This window comes from Corvus hawaiiensis, chromosome 19, assembly GCF_020740725.1.
Source record: "Corvus hawaiiensis isolate bCorHaw1 chromosome 19, bCorHaw1.pri.cur, whole genome shotgun sequence".
In the NCBI taxonomy this organism is placed as follows: Eukaryota; Metazoa; Chordata; class Aves; order Passeriformes; family Corvidae; genus Corvus; species Corvus hawaiiensis.
In genome coordinates this window covers 506,076-521,350 of record NC_063231.1, presented here as the reverse complement: position 1 = coordinate 521,350, position 15,275 = coordinate 506,076, and the positions used below count along the sequence as shown (strand labels likewise).

General features: G+C 58.9%; 1 protein-coding gene across 1 annotated transcript in view; it reads left to right on the top strand.

Moving 5' to 3' along the window:
* The first annotated feature begins 188 nt into the window (after positions 1 to 188).
* DNAH17 (dynein axonemal heavy chain 17) overlaps positions 189 to 15,275 on the top strand; it is a 32,787-nt gene continuing 17,700 nt past the window's right edge. Inside the window, exons 1-40 of the mRNA XM_048323762.1 lie at positions 189 to 739; positions 1,437 to 1,624; positions 1,884 to 2,076; positions 2,167 to 2,266; positions 2,344 to 2,429; positions 2,568 to 2,693; positions 2,949 to 3,104; positions 3,182 to 3,265; positions 3,624 to 3,791; positions 4,037 to 4,153; positions 4,270 to 4,538; positions 4,662 to 4,857; positions 4,982 to 5,128; positions 5,361 to 5,469; positions 5,609 to 5,712; positions 5,816 to 5,956; positions 6,082 to 6,225; positions 6,390 to 6,572; positions 6,670 to 6,924; positions 7,032 to 7,201; positions 7,426 to 7,648; positions 7,728 to 7,844; positions 7,962 to 8,048; positions 8,255 to 8,407; positions 8,762 to 9,010; positions 9,247 to 9,369; positions 9,596 to 9,943; positions 10,023 to 10,114; positions 10,259 to 10,385; positions 10,607 to 10,759; positions 11,164 to 11,289; positions 11,435 to 11,542; positions 11,640 to 11,771; positions 12,067 to 12,227; positions 12,322 to 12,478; positions 12,751 to 12,855; positions 13,272 to 13,429; positions 13,950 to 14,088; positions 14,619 to 14,846; positions 14,998 to 15,135. Of these exons, the coding sequence (XP_048179719.1) occupies positions 395 to 739; positions 1,437 to 1,624; positions 1,884 to 2,076; positions 2,167 to 2,266; positions 2,344 to 2,429; positions 2,568 to 2,693; positions 2,949 to 3,104; positions 3,182 to 3,265; positions 3,624 to 3,791; positions 4,037 to 4,153; positions 4,270 to 4,538; positions 4,662 to 4,857; positions 4,982 to 5,128; positions 5,361 to 5,469; positions 5,609 to 5,712; positions 5,816 to 5,956; positions 6,082 to 6,225; positions 6,390 to 6,572; positions 6,670 to 6,924; positions 7,032 to 7,201; positions 7,426 to 7,648; positions 7,728 to 7,844; positions 7,962 to 8,048; positions 8,255 to 8,407; positions 8,762 to 9,010; positions 9,247 to 9,369; positions 9,596 to 9,943; positions 10,023 to 10,114; positions 10,259 to 10,385; positions 10,607 to 10,759; positions 11,164 to 11,289; positions 11,435 to 11,542; positions 11,640 to 11,771; positions 12,067 to 12,227; positions 12,322 to 12,478; positions 12,751 to 12,855; positions 13,272 to 13,429; positions 13,950 to 14,088; positions 14,619 to 14,846; positions 14,998 to 15,135 (6,405 nt within the window). The 5' untranslated portion in view covers positions 189 to 394. The remainder of the gene's footprint in view (positions 740 to 1,436; positions 1,625 to 1,883; positions 2,077 to 2,166; positions 2,267 to 2,343; positions 2,430 to 2,567; positions 2,694 to 2,948; positions 3,105 to 3,181; positions 3,266 to 3,623; positions 3,792 to 4,036; positions 4,154 to 4,269; positions 4,539 to 4,661; positions 4,858 to 4,981; positions 5,129 to 5,360; positions 5,470 to 5,608; positions 5,713 to 5,815; positions 5,957 to 6,081; positions 6,226 to 6,389; positions 6,573 to 6,669; positions 6,925 to 7,031; positions 7,202 to 7,425; positions 7,649 to 7,727; positions 7,845 to 7,961; positions 8,049 to 8,254; positions 8,408 to 8,761; positions 9,011 to 9,246; positions 9,370 to 9,595; positions 9,944 to 10,022; positions 10,115 to 10,258; positions 10,386 to 10,606; positions 10,760 to 11,163; positions 11,290 to 11,434; positions 11,543 to 11,639; positions 11,772 to 12,066; positions 12,228 to 12,321; positions 12,479 to 12,750; positions 12,856 to 13,271; positions 13,430 to 13,949; positions 14,089 to 14,618; positions 14,847 to 14,997; positions 15,136 to 15,275) is intronic.

Here is a 15,275-nt window from a genome sequence, read left to right as displayed (position 1 = left end):
GAGACTGTCGGTTGGGGTGCAGACAGTGGCTGGAGGCTGTTGGAGGGTTGAGGGGTGCAGCAGGGAAGCAGTAGAGCCAGGTAAGATTGGGGTGAGCCAGGGCAGTGATGGGGCCAGTCAGGGATGGAGCAGGTCAGAGGGTGGTAGGGCCGGGTGGTGATGGACCAGGCAGTGATGGGGTAGGCTTGGGGCCACTGGGGCCAGGCAGGGATGGGACTGGCAGCCTCCCCTAAGACTGCATGTGCAGAGGGAAGGCTGAGGGCAGTGGAGGGGTGAGATGGCCAGTGTCAGGAGGTCAGGGTGTGGGGTCTGCACAGCCCCTGGCTGAGCAGGGTTTTGCCCACTGGACCACCCCAGGTGCTGGGGAGCTGCAGCCGAGCCCGGTGCTGGCACGATGTCAGCCACACAAGACGAGCGGTTAGGCGTCCTCGAGAGCTTGGCCACAGTGCTGCTGCGTGTCCGGCCAGACAAGTGGGACAAGTTTATGGGCAGCGAGGAGACTTCAGTCATGCTGGACAAGTTCTTCAAGCAGCCGGAAATGCTGGAGCTGGTGCTGGGGCTGAGCCCTGCTGGGCAGCCCCTGCCCGCTACCTGCTTCCCACCCACCCTAAAGGGCAAGGGAATGTACTTTGTGAAGAAGAAGGGGGAGAACATCACCGGGGAGAACTGTCGGAGCAGTCTGCTGGTGGGAGACATTGCCCCCTCACCCGTGGAGCAGCTCATCACTGTGGTGCTGGAGGTGGGTTGCCCATGCAGGCACAGGCTGAGCAGGGTGAGCTGGGCTCCCTGGGTACACTGCTGCACTGGGACCCCCGCTGTGGGCTGCTCTAGCCAAACTGCCAGGTGGGCTCCAAAATAAACTAAAATTCATAGAAGAAACTTGCCCCAGGCACTCACCCTGACCTTGAGGCGGCTCCCATTCTTTGTTGAACGAGCCCCACAAGGACAAGAGCTGGGTCAAGGTCACCAGCCCGGTTTTCTCCTGGCCCCAACTGGATCACTTCCTCTCTGCAATTTTAGAAACTCATAATAATGCCCACTTACCTCTACCCTGCAGCTGGGAAATGTCTAAGTGGATTTCTCTCAAACTTCCCATAAATATTCCTGCTGCCAGTCCAGAGCAACCGAAAGCTGCATCAGCTCCAGGAGCACCCACTATTCCCCCTCAGTGCTCGGGGCTTCAGCCCCTGACTCCGCTAGATGCACTCACTCTGCCACTTCCAGCATTTCCCAGCCCACAAGGACTGGAAGCCCAGAGCAAGGGGCCTTTTGGTCACACTGATGAGAGAAACATCAGCAAAGCCCATCCGTAGCCAACAGAGCCGTGACTGCGCTGAGACTGTGCTTCAGCGGGCAGCAAGAGGGAACACTGGGGTGCCCACTGCCCTGTGTACGGGAGCTCATCACCAAGTGCCTGACCTAGCCCTGTCTCCCAGGTTGTGTCCCCTCTGCTCCTGAGCCAGAATGAGGGCTGGCCCAGGATGGTGGTGGAGGATGTCATGCGGCACACTCACCAGCTGCAGAACAAGATGTTCATGATGAGTGGGAAGATACAGGGAAAGCCGCTGCTCCCACTGCCCGAGCACCTGGTCAGCTGGGATGACTCAGGCGCCGTTCTGGACTGGTGGGTGCTGCTGGCACCACTTGGTGCCACAAAAGCCTGGCAGGGGCCCAGGACAGCATAAATCACTCGGGGAGGGAGGGGAGCTGGGACCCTGGCTCGGTCCCTGCACAGCCCTGGGCACAGCCATCCCCTGCAGCAGAGGATGTTTGAGGGGCTCATGCCAGGCATCTGCACTGGCAGAGATGGCCACAAGCAAGCATGAGGGGCTTCTCTAGGGCTGTTTGGGGTTCCCATGGGGCATAACCCACCTGCCTTTCAGCCTGGTGGGGCCCATAGACGGCTCAGTGCTGCACTCCATCGAGACCGTCGTCATCGAGTGGTTCCAGCAGGTTGAAGAGATCTTTAGCCAGAACTCAGCGCAGCCACTGCTGGAGGGGCTGCACCCCCTGCCCAGGGTCGAGTTTGAATTCTGGCAGACCAGGATGACCAACTTGGAGTGCATCAATAACCAGGTACTCTTTCACCCAAGGTGGCCACATGTCCTCATGCTGAGCCCCCCATGCTGAGCCGCCCCTGCTGATCTGACGCCTCTTCCCTGCCAGCTGTTCTCACCCCAAGTGACAGTGCTGGTCAAGACACTGGAGAAGGCTGACAGCTGCTACTGGCCGTCGTTGCAGAACATGTTCAGGGCCGTCAGTGGTGGTGAGGTCCCACGACATGGTGGTGGCTGCCTCCAACAAGGCGTCCTCATCCCAACACAGAGTTTCTCCATGTCCTAGGTCTGGAGGAAGCCAATGATGTCAGCATCCACCTGCAACCGCTGCAGACGCTGCTGGAGGAGATGGAGCAAGCGGATTACTCCCAGGTAAGTGATATGTGGCAAAATAACCAGGCACAGCCTGGTGGCCCCATCTGGGCAACAGCAGAGCCCCAGAGGCTTCAGGGGGAACACATCCCCCTCGCTCTGCCACGGCCGTGCACTGATGAGGCTCTGCTCCCACAGCTGCGCTCCTTCATGCCCAAGGTGCTGTGCACCGTCTGCCTGCTCCGGGCTCACTGCGTGCACTACCACTCACCTGCCCACATAGCCCATGTCCTGCAGGAGATCTGCAACCTCTTCATCAGCCAGGTACAGCCCCAGGGCCAGCACTGACCCAGCCCTGTCCCCTCCAGTTGTCTCTCTGGGGCAGATGTGGAGAGTCCAGTTACGGTGACGCAGAGACACCCCAGACAAGGGAACAGCAGAGCCCCCCATAGGGCTGGGGAGAGTCTGGGGCAGGCACGGGCTGCAGGCGACCACCAGCAAGTCCGTGGGGGTGAAGGGGGCAGGAGGAGCCTCCGCATCCTCCTGACAATGGCCTCTGCCTGTGTCTGTCTGTCCCAGACCTGTAAATACCTGAGCCCGGAGGACTTGCTGAAGGGGCTGCAAGGAGAACCCCAGGAGACCCTGGAAGGAATCAAACTAGCCATCTCCACCATGGAGAAGTTCTTCCAGTCTTACAGCACTTACTGCTCTGACCTCATGCCCACGTTGTTCCCGGTGGGTGCAGGGATGGTGCAGGAACATCTGACCCCCTCCACACCAGCACCAGGCTGACAGCCCCTCTCCCCTCTCAGGAGCAGCCAGAGGTCTGGGAGTTTCCACCCCCCCACATCTTTTGGAGGATGGACACCTTCTTGCAGAGGCTTAAGACCATCAAGGTGACAGCACAGAATTTCAGGGCACAGTGGTAGCCTCAGTCAGGCCTTCCCTGCCCCGGGGATCCTGGGGTGGGAGTGGCACAGGGTGAACTCAGCCGCAGCCTGGGGTGGGCTGGGGCCGCTGGCACAGTGGGGCATCACTGGGAGATCAGTGGCACCATTCCCAGCACAGTTTCCCCCCCGACCCTGAGCCCCCATGGCAGGATGGGCACACCCCAGCCGGGCCGGGGAGCATCCCTGTGAGGATGCTCCTCAGGACTGCTGAGCTGGCAGGGTGCAGCCCTGTGCTGGTGCTGCAGCTCTGCACCTGCAGCCTGGGACAGGGGAAGACAGGTAAAAGGGGCTTTGTGCTTGCCAGGAGCTGTTCCAGGCAGCCATCGACTTTCTGAAGCTGGAGAAGACAGTGCTGGGAGGGGTGCGAGGAAACTTCCTTGGGAGCTGGGTGTTGCAGATCTCTGAGGAGGTCTGTGAAGCCACCAAAGCTTTTGCCGAATGCAAATATGATCCCTTGGATCCCGACGAAGAGGTGAGCAGATGCTGGAGTGGAAATGTAATGGATGCAGGAATGAAGGTGTTAACACTGGCTAAGTGAAAATAAAAAATCTCTTGTGAGAACACACTGCAGAGGGACTGTCCCACAGCAGCACAGGGCTGGCTCTGGAGCGGGTCATGGGGCTCTGGACCCTCTGGGTTCAGCAAATTTTTCCTGAAGGACTTGGGAAGGAGGCACAGGGGCTGTGCCACTTTAAACCATTTTGCTCTCACTGGCAGCAATGGAACAGAGACTTTGCAGAGTTCCAGAAGAAGGTTGAGGATGCAAACAAGCAGCTGGCTGCCATCTTCTGCCAGGGCTTTGATGACTGTAACCGCCTGTCAGCTGCCATCAAGGTACCTGTGCCCCAGCTCAGCAGCCTGGCACGCAGCTCCCACAGGGACTCGGGGTCTCCCCCGTTCTGGGACTGCTCCAGGGTGCAGGACCCAGCGCCTGCCTCTCTCTCCTGCAGCTGGTGCACATGTTTGCCTCCGTGCTGGAGCGACCCCTGATCAGGGCTGAGGCTTCCCCCTGTCACTTGGCCCTGCTGGGAATGTTCGAGGACGAACTGGAGAGCGTGAAGGCGCTGTATGACACCCGGACCGTGTCCCCACCACCCCCCGGGGGGGCCCCAGCCATCCACAAGAACCTGCCGCCCGTGGCCGGGCAGCTGAAGCGGGCTCTGGAGCTGCAGCAGCGGCTGGAGGGGCCACACAAGGACTTGTTGGCCATCGACCACCCGTAGGTGCAGGTCCCCTGTCATCCCGCGGGGACACAGGGCAGCAGGGGGGCAGGATCCGGCCTGGAGCGGGTCCCCTCCCACGCCCTGCTGCAGCAGCTGCTGCTTTATTGTGGCTCCGACAGTGCCATGGTGGGTGCTGAGGCTGAGCTGGTGTCCGAGAAGTACGAGGAAATGATGGGGCTGCTGCAAAGTTACAGCAAGAGGATCTACGAGGAATGGGCATCCGGACCCGGCGAGGAATGCCACTTCAGCCTGGAGCAGCCCCTGCTTCAGAGGGACCCCGAGTCTGCCCTCCTCAGCGTGAACTTCAGCAGAGAGGTCGGTGCTGGCACGGGGAGCACCAGCAATCCCTCACCCCGGTGTGAGCCCCGCGCTCTCGGGGGCTGCCTGAGGTGCAGGCGGGGCTGCTAACGAGCCCCATCCCGGCTGTGGCGTCTCGCAGCTCTCTGCCGTCCTGCGGGAGGTGAAGTACCTGCATATCCAGCAGCAGCAGGACATCCCAAGCAATGCTGAGAGCCTCTTCGCCCAAAATGAGACTTTTCAAAAGATAGGGGACAACTTGGAGCTCATCGTGGGCTGGTACAATGAGGCAGGTTCTGAAGGGGACACAACCCAACTACTTTTCCACGCCCTGAACCTCAGCCGGGCTGAAAGGGACTGGGGGGAGTTTGGGTACCACTGGCACATCACTGGCACCTCAGGTCCGTGCCCATCCTGTGGCTAAGCCAAGCTGTGGCTGCTGCTGTCCACCTCCTGCCCCCCACCACTGTGTTGGGTCCCTGCTCCAGCTGAGCACCCACCTGTGGATGTGTTGGCTCCAGGTGAAGCAGCGGCTGATGCCAGTGGAGGAGCCGCTGCTGGCAGGGGAGCTGGGGGCCCTGGACGTCCGTCTGGCCAGCGCTGAGACGTCTCTGTTCTGGAACCATGAAGGTACAAACCCCCACCTTGGCCATCCAAGATGAGGATCCTCCTTGTGCGTTTTGGGGGCCCCTGGTCCCCAGCACCAACTGACCTCCCACTGCCCTGGGGGTGTCTCCACAATGTGCTTGTGTGCCCATTTCCCTCCCAGGTGTCATGGAATACATCCAGGAGATGAGGGAGACCCTGCATGACCTGCAGAGACGGGTCCAGAGAGCGAAGCTGAACCTAGAGAACATCACCCAGCTGATGGAGGTAATGTTTGCTGGCACTTCACAAGCATCTTACCAGGACACGTCTAGCTAGGATTGTCCTTTCCCTGGCTCAGCAGACCAGCCCTGTTCTCTCCTCCCTGCAGGACTGTTCAGCCACTCCCTTGTTTGGAAGAAAGGACAACAAGGCAACCGCGCTCCTGGACCTGGATGGGAAAGAAAATGCCTTAGCTCAGCGCCGCACTGCCATCGAGAATACAGGTGTGAGGATCCAGGAGATGGTGAAGGTGAGAATGGCCCTGGAGCACTGGATGGCTCACAGGCACATGAGGAAGGGCTTGCCAGCAATGTCAGGAGCCGATGCCTTTGCTGGGTGTTCACTGACAAACGCCGGCTGGTTTTCCCGTGGCAGGAGAACGCAGCTCTGTTCAAGGCTGACTTGTCCTCGCAGACGTGGGTGGCCTATGTGGGACACATAGACAGAATCGTGTTGGATGGGCTCTGCAGACTCGTTCACAAATCCCTGCAGCTGCTGCTCACCAACATGGTCCCTGACGTAGGTCCCGGTGCTCTGGCACTGGGTGTCCCTGTGCTGGGCTCGGGGTGTCCCACCGCTCACGGTCAGTTTGGTCAGTGGCCAAACGTGACTGTCCCTGTGCTCCCTGCAGCTTGCGGGGCTGTGGGACATGAAGCCCCACACCAGGCACTGACCTGTTTCAGGCCCAGGTGTCCCCACTGTTCGAGGTGAAGATGGACCTGTGCGAGGGCCAGGTGCAGTACCAGCCCTCACTGGAGGTGGGGAGCGGCGACAGCTTCTTGGTGCTGGTGGAGGGGCTGCTCGGGGACACGGAGGCGGTGGCAGCCTCCATGCCACGGCTGCTGGAGGGGGCGGTCAGTTACAAGGTGAGTCCCTCACAGGCAGCAGCTCCCAGCTCAGCAGGAAGTGGGTGAGGGTGGCCAGTGTCCCCAGCCCGTCCCTGAGCTCTGCCTGTCCCTTCAGACTGCGCTGGAGGAGCAGGCAGATCTCGTGAGACTGCAGGAGAAGCTGATGTCACTGGTGGTCAGCACCATGGCAGAAGGTGAAGAATTCAGTGCCAGCTTTGAGGAGCACTCCCACCTATGGGAGGAGAGCCCCGAGGACTTCCTGCAGCGCTTCCTCATCTTGGGCAGTGTCCCTGGCCCTGAAGAGATGGAGACAGAGCCAGAGAAGCCCCTGGCGCCTGGGATACCACCCCTCCAGCTCTTTCAACAGGAGGTGTGGGATGGGTGCCTTGAGATGTGCTGGGTGCTTGGGGTGCCCTAGAGGACATTGGGGGCCCAGGGGGGCACCAGCCACAGACAATGACCCACTCTCATCCCCAGATTGACACACTCGAAGCACTGTATGAAGAGGTGTTGGGGTTTGCCGAAACCAAGGTGTTTGGCGGGTGGCTGCAGAGTGACTGCCGCCCCTTCAAGAAGGCGCTGCTGGCTGCCATCAAGGGCCAGAGCCTGGTGCTCCGGCAGTACCTTGCCCACCACATCACCTCCAGGTAAGGCCTGGTGAGCCCTGGTGCAGGGATGGGGTGCTGCCGGTGAATGAAGCCCAGCTTAGCTGTGGCACAAGCACCACTGTGTGCCAGGGCAGGGCTGGCCCTGGGAGACAGAGCCCTGAAAGCGCAGGTGAAGGTTCCAGGGGTGAGTCTCTGGGGGGTCATGCCCCGCAGAATGAGCCCTGAGCCCCAGGGACCCCTGGTGAATGCCATTGTCCTCCCAGTCTACAGGAGTTGCAGGATTTCATCCAAGAGTCCACTGCCGGCTTGAGTAAGCCTCTGGAGGAGGGAGACTATGAAGCACTGGTGGAGGTGATGGGGCACCTGGCGAGGGTCAGGGAGAGGCAGGAGGTGACTGACAGCATGTTTGAGCCCTTGAAGGAGACAGTTGCGCTGCTCAAGACTTACGGGGACAAGATGCCAGAGGAGATCCACCTGCAGCTCCAGGTAGGCTGCCTAGGGTGTGGGGGTCTGGGCAGGGGCTTACAGGGGCCAGGCTGGTGACCCCACATGGTGTCCACTGCAGAACCTGCCTGAGCTCTGGGACAACAACAAGAGGCTGTGCCTGCGGGTCGCAGAGAATGCGGCACCCCTGCAAGCCGCTGAGGCCACCATCCTCCGCCAGAAGTGCCAGGACTTTGAGGTGCCTGCCTGGGGGCTGCGGGCAGGGAGGCAGCTGCTCGGCAGCTCCAGGGAGACTCTGCTGCTCTCCCAGCTGCCAGATCCTGGCTGCCCCCACGAGCCCCATCCTCCCACACAGGTCCAGCAGCTCGCCTTCCGGGACACTTTCCAGGGAAATGCCCCTTTTTCGTACGCAGACCCAGACCCCTACAAGTCACTGAACAGGGTAAGAAGGCAAGGACACCAGGGCCACTGCTGTCCCCACTGGCACTGCCAGGCCACACCTGACACTGGATGCTGGGGAGGGGCAGCCGCTCCAGCTCTGGCTCCAGCTCCCAGGCTGACGGGGGGGGGTCTGGGTGTGCAGCAGGGACAGAGCTGCTGGAGTAGAGACATGTCCCTGGCTGAGACCTTTTCTTTTCCTCCATCCAGCAACATGAGAGCATCGCAGCCATGGAGAGGGACATGGCAGACCTGGCCACCTCAGCTGCACTGTTTGAGGTGTCGCTCCCAGAGTACAAACAGCTTAAAACGTGTCGCAGGGAGCTGTGCCTGCTGAAGGAGCTCTGGGACATGGTCACCCTGGTACGTGCTGTGGCCTAGGAGCCAGGGCACAGTGCCCAACGCTGCTTCCAGGCAAGGGCTGGACAGCAGGCTGCTCTTGGCTGGCATGGGCACCTAGCACAGGCACCTGGTGCCAGCTGGGCATTGCCAGCCAAAGGTGCAGAGCTGTTGCAGCTTCTCAGAGAGCTCATTGCCATCAGAGGGAGGATGAGACATGGGGCAGGTTGTCACACTTAGAGCAGGTCTGCATGGCGTGTGCATGCGTGGGGGGCCCGGTGGGCACACAGGGCGTGCGGGCACTGGGTATGCTGCTCTTCTTCCTGGGCAGGAACGCTTCTGCTAATCACATGTTGTGAAAATGTATCCTGGGTCCAGGTGAACTTGAGCATCTCCACCTGGAATACAACCAGGTGGTCAGACCTCAACATTGAGGATATGGATATTGAGTGCAAGAAATTTGCTAAAGACATCCGGAGTTTGGATAAGGAGGTGAAGAGCTGGGACGCGTTCACAGGGCTGGAGAGCAGCATGAAGAACATGATGACATCCCTGCGCGCCGTGAGCGAGCTGCAGAACCCAGCCATCAGGGACCGGCACTGGCAGGAACTTGTGCAGACAACCAAGGTGCTCCCAAGTCCTCCTGCCCATCCTTGGCCCAGGAGGCTCCAGCCCCTGGCCTGGGAGGCTCCCAAGATCCACATCCAGCAAGGGAAGGGTGCCATTAGGTTTAAATCTGGCCATATGCAAGTGTTTGTGTAGGGTCTCTAAATGCGGGTGTTAATGAGCTCGTTTGGGTGTGCTGCTGGACTGGCTCTCTGTGGAGGGGAGCCCACGGCCCAACCACGCTGGTTCTGCTCCAGGTGCAATTCACCATGTCTGAGGATACCACCCTCGCGGATCTGCTGCAGCTGAACCTACACAAGTTTGAGGAGGAGGTTCGCGGCATTGTGGACAAAGCGACAAAGGAGGCTGGGATGGAGAAGGTAAACGGGGCCCACCTCCTCCCCTGCTTTGCTGAGACCTCTGTGCCAATGTGACTCTGTGGCTGTCAAGGGCTTGTGTTCCAGTTCCTGGGGCTGGAGTCCACAGGGAGCACACAGAGCTTGTGGAGCTCATGCCTGGAGCAGGCGTTCCTCTATCCTCCTGCTTCCCCACAGGGGCTGGACCCAGCACCATGGCACCCAGCTCATCCTTGTGCCCCAACTGCAGGTGCTGAATGCCCTGGACACTACTTGGGCAACACTGGAGTTCGAGTATGAGCCCCACAGCAGGACCCAGCTCCCACTGCTCAAGATGGATGAGGTGCTCATTGAGACGCTGGAGGACAACCAAATGCAGCTGCAGAACGTGTTGGCCTCCAAGTACCGAGCCTTCTTCCTTCAGAGGGCACAGGACTGGCAGCAGAAGCTGTCAACCACTGACACTGTTATCAACACCTGGTTTGAGGTACAGAGGAAGTGGAGTCACCTGGAAACAATCTTCATAGCATCCGAAGACACACGCCGTCAACTGCCAGAGGATTCAAAGAAATTTGATACCATTGACGAAGATTTCCGAGTGCGCAACCCATTCCCCCTCCCATCTTCCCTGTAGCTCTCTGCCGGTTTGGGTTGGCTAAAGTGTTTTTCCTCTTCAGGAACTAATGACTGATGCAGTAAAAACTCCCAATGTGATCGAATGCACCAACAAGCCCGGGCTGCACACGCGGCTGGAAGCGCTGCAGGACAGGCAAGGGTCAAGTCATTCTGGTGAAGCATTTTGGGGGGCCAAAGGAAGGGGTTGATTCCTCCAAAGCATCAGCAAGACAAGGGCTGAGCAAAGAGTAAAACCCATATGTGGGGGTTAATGGCAGGTCTTTCTGTTTTCTGCCAGGCTGGCGGTCTGTGAGAAGGCCTTGGCTGAATACCTTGAGACCAAAAGACTGGCTTTTCCCCGCTTCTATTTTGTCTCCTCTGCGGACCTACTGGATATTTTATCGAAGGGGACCGAGCCCCTTGAGGTATAGGCTGTGTGTGAGCATGGGGGTGAGTCCTGTGCCATTTCCCTGCTAACTTGTTCAAGCAGTTTTAGAACATTTTTCACTCTTATGCACAGAATACCATCCCTGATCCCCCTTCCTGGGCGTGCAGTGCCCAGGGAGCACCCAGGTGTAGATCCAATTGCTGATCACACCTCTGCACGTGACAGGGGTCCTGACAGTGGCTGTGCCTCTGTTCTCAGGTGTCCCGGCACTTGACGAAGCTGTTCGACAGTTTGGCCAAGCTGAAGTTCCAGGAGAGCTCAGACCAAAAGCCTCAGAAGGTGGCCCACGGGATGTTCAGCCGGGACGGGGAGTATGTGCCCTTCAATGCAGACTGTGACCTGTCTGGCCAGGTCAGCTGAGCTTCGTGGAGACTCTGCATGCTGAGGCAGGGGGCAGGTTGAGGATGGGCATGAGCCTTTTGCTGGTTGTGCTCTAACAGCGTGGCGGGAGTATAAAAATGCAATTACAAAGATTTTTGGCCAAAAACCCCAGAAACGGGACCTGCATTGTAGGTACAGAACAGCACAGTCATGTGAACCTGCTCAGCCTCACAGTCCCTGGAGGGTTGCAGGGTGGTTACCCCTCAGCTCTTTGCCCTCAGACCACCCCCCATCACATCCCCTGGGATGTGCCCTGTGGGACCAGCACCAGACTCTCTCCTGTGGCGTACTGAGATGCAGGGAGAGGTTTGCGCAGCCTGAGCGGACATGGGCTGGGAGCTGCTCGCTCAGCCCTGCTGGATGTGACCCTCCAGGTCGAGGTGTGGCTGAACCGGCTGCTGGAGCGCATGCGCTCGACGCTGCGAGACCTCATCCCCCAGGCCCTGGGCACTTATGAGGAGAAGCCGCGGGAGCAGTGGGTGTTTGACTACCCAGCACAGGTGGGTGCTGCTGCCCGGGGCCAGGCTGAGCCAGGTCTGAGAGGGACAGGAGGAGGAGACAGAGAGCCCTGGGAGGCACAGGCGCCCACCCTGAGCCATTGCAGGTTCCTCCTTATGGCCCTGTTGCCCCCATGGTTTGCTGCAGGTCGCTCTGACGTGCACCCAGATTGCCTGGACCTCAGAGGTCGGTGTTGCCTTTGCCAGTCTGGAGAAAGGTTACGAGAATGCCCTGAAAGATTATAACAAAAAGCAGGTTGGCATCATCTCGACCTGACCTGGAGCTGGCCCGAGCCTCTCTGCCAGGACGGGGGTCACTGAGAGGTGTGTCCATTATTTCTGTCCTTCTGCAGATCGCTCGGCTGAATGCCCTGATTTCCCTGCTCCTTGGGAACCTGAGTGCTGGAGACAGAATGAAGATCATGACAATTTGTACTATTGATGTCCATGCAAGGGACGTTGTGGCCAAAATGATCCAAACAAAGGTATTTGGTACTAGACGGTATTTTTGCTGCACCATCTCTCAGAACTTTGGAGCACAGATTTCCTGTCATTCTATTATTTTCGGGCTGGGCACCTCGGTTGGTGGGTGTGGACTGGGCTGGGCCGTGAGGAGGGACGGTCCTCACCCGCCCCAGCACGGCACCAGGACCTGTTTGCACACTCTCCTTGTGCTGGGAGGTGGCGAATGGTCCTGAGGCACGGGTGTGTCGGTGTCCCAGCGGGCCAAGGTGGGCAGTGCCAGTGCCCACCTGCCCTCCACAGCCAGCTGCTCCGCAGGTGGAGACCTCCCAGGCATTCGCCTGGCAGTCCCAGCTCCGGCACCGCTGGGATGACGGGGAGAAGCACTGCTACGCCAACATCTGCGACGCTCAGCTCCTGTATGCCTACGAGTACCTGGGGAACACCCCCCGGCTGGTCATCACCCCCCTGACAGACAGGTTGGGGCTTGGCTCCCCACGCCTCCCAATGCCCATGGCACAGTGGCCATGCACAGCCCGGGCCCCGCTCAGCCCCAGTGCCCTCCCTCCACAGGTGCTACATCACCCTGACACAGTCCCTTCACCTCTACATGGGGGGGGCCCCCGCTGGCCCCGCAGGCACCGGGAAGACAGAGACCACCAAGGACCTGGGCCGGGCAGTGGGGATTATGGTCTACGTGTTCAACTGCTCCGAGCAGATGGACTACAAGGTAGGGCACGGGACAACAGGACAGTACCACCGAGGTGAGAACCATGGGCTGTCCAAGACAAGGGGGCCCCGGTTTTGGGTCTATGGGAGCCCAGGGGAGCCTCAGCAAGGGGGCTTTATCACTGTGGGGAATTTCCCTAGGGAAGAGCACAATCCATAAAGCACGAGCAGCTCTCAGCACTCGAGTTTTGTCTACAAATCCCCCCCCCCATTGCGGCTGCCGTGAGGGATCGCAGTGCCTGAGCTCTGTCCTGCTGCTCTGTTTCTCTCCAGTCCTGTGGGAACATCTACAAAGGACTTGCCCAGACAGGCGCCTGGGGCTGCTTCGATGAGTTCAATCGCATCTTGGTGGAGGTCCTGTCTGTCATTGCGGTGCAGGTGTGTGCTGAACCCACAACCCAGTGGCACTGGGTGCCAAAGAGACTTCCCAGCTCCTGTCCTGGATGCTGCCCCAGTTAGACCTGACTCACAGGACAGTTTGCTACTGTTCTCTCTACTGTGTCCTGTTTGGACACAGGGTGGCGGGTGGAAGCACAGCAGTGCAGGGGATTTGGGCCCAGCTGTGTCCCATCCTGGTGACTGTCACCCCCCGGCTCTGGGATAGGGAGCTGGGGTGATTAAGAAGGAGCTGGTTTAAGGCCAGCTCTCCTGCTGCTGTGGCTTCAGCAAGATCTCAGTGTTATTCCTGGCACAGCCGAATCCTCAGGCTCACCTTGGGGAGTGGTGAGGGCCAGCCAGAGCACTGGGCAGGGAGCAGGGAACTGCCAGCACCAACACCTCTGCTCACCTGGCAGGTAAAATGTATTCAAGATGCAATCCGTGCCAAGAAGAAAAGGTTCAACTTCCTCGGGGAGACCATCTCCCTGGTCCCGTCAGTTGGGCTGTTCATCACCATGAACCCCGGTTACGCCGGGCGCACAGAGCTGCCGGAGAATCTAAAAGCTCTGTTCAGGTGAGTCAGTGTCATTGCAGCACTCACCCTCCTGCCGGCACCCCTGTGCCACGTCCACACTGTGACCTAAGCCAAGGGCGTTAGTGTGCACTGGTGGCCTGGTGTGAGGGAGCCCTTGGCACCACGGGACAGTCCTGTCACTCCCCAGAGGTGGCCAGGCGGGGTGAGCTGGGCTGCTAGGCAAGGGGAGAGGATGCTCGGGTGGGTTGCCACCCTCAACTAAAAATCCAGTTGAAAGTAGGACAAAAAGGTGGTGAAGCAGTGGAAGGGGAGGCACAGGGATGCTGCGGGACCCCTGTCCTTGGAGAAACTCAACCTGTGTCTGCACAAGGGCTAGTGTGCCCCAGTCTGGTGGGGCATGAGCCCCGCCTGGAGAAGGAATCTGGGCAGGGGACCCCAGCAAGTGTAACTGCAGCAACTGACTGTTGTTTACGCTGGAAACCTGGGGGCAAAGCCTGGGAGCTGTAGGAGGGTGAGGACATGGTAAGGGGCCCTGACAGCTGTTGCTGCTCCTCTCTAGACCCTGCGCTATGGTGGTCCCTGATTTTGAACTGATCTGCGAAATCATGCTCGTGGCAGAGGGATTTCTTGATGCCAGGCTCCTGGCAAGAAAGTTCATCACTCTCTACACACTCTGCAAAGAGCTGCTGTCAAAACAGGTAATTAACAATATTACACAGTGCTGTGAGAGGAAAGAGTCCATTTGATCATCAAACCTGACACAGTGTAGTGGGATTGCTGGTGGTGATACACGGAGTGACAGCTCTGCACAGCTCAGGTCCATGGCTGGACAAGATCCACTTCTACCTGGTGCATCATATGGCACCTTTCTGCCTTAAGGAAGGAATCAAGAAGCCCAAAAGTAGAATAGCATGGAATTAGAATTAGAATTAGAATTAGAATTAGAATTAAGCCAGTTAAGGCGAGAGCATTCAGATATTATTCATCACATTTATAGTGATTGACACTATAAATGTGTCTCCAAGAAGGAAGTCAGATTCTCAGTTCCAAACCACCCCCATGACTGACAGAGGCTTCTCCTGTAAACAAGCTCACTTTAGGTCCAGTCCACTGGGTGCCATGTGGATGACCTGGCTGGGGGCCGATGGACAGGGTGTTCTCTGCAGTGTTGTTTGAAGCAGTTCTCCCTCACCAAAGGGAAATGGTGATTCTCTGCTTCCTGTCACAGGACCACTACGACTGGGGCCTGCGGGCCATCAAGTCCGTGCTGGTGGTGGCAGGCTCCTTGAAGAGGGGGGACCCTGGCTCTGCAGAGGACCAGGTTCTGATGAGAGCTTTACGAGACTTCAATATACCCAAGATCGTGACAGATGACTTGCCTGTGTTCTTGGGGCTGATTGGAGACCTGTTTCCAGCACTCGATGTTCCCAGGAAGAGGGACCTCAGCTTTGAGAAGGTGCAAGCTCAGGCGTGGCAGCCTCGCCAGAGATGTCCCAGTCCTGGCAGGATCCAGAGGCCGATGGTCTATTCAGCACTTCTGGGGTGGCCGGCTCATCTCCAGGGTCTTTCCAAGGCTGCTGGTGGTCAGTGCCTGCTCTCCCTCCCAGGTCATCCGTGAGTCTGTGCTGGAGCTGAAGCTGCAGGCAGAGGAGAATTTCGTGCTGAAGGTGGTACAGCTGGAGGAACTGCTACAAGTGCGACACTCTGTCTTCGTCGTCGGCAACGCCGGCTGCGGCAAGTCCCAGGTAGTGGCCAAACCAGCCTGAGGACATGGGGCCCCTCTGGCCTCAGCCAAGCATATCCCATGGCCTCCCACAGCTTGTTGGTGAGGGCCGTGCAGACCCCAGCTCTGCCAGCAGTGTTTGGGTGGAGGACAGCAGTGCAG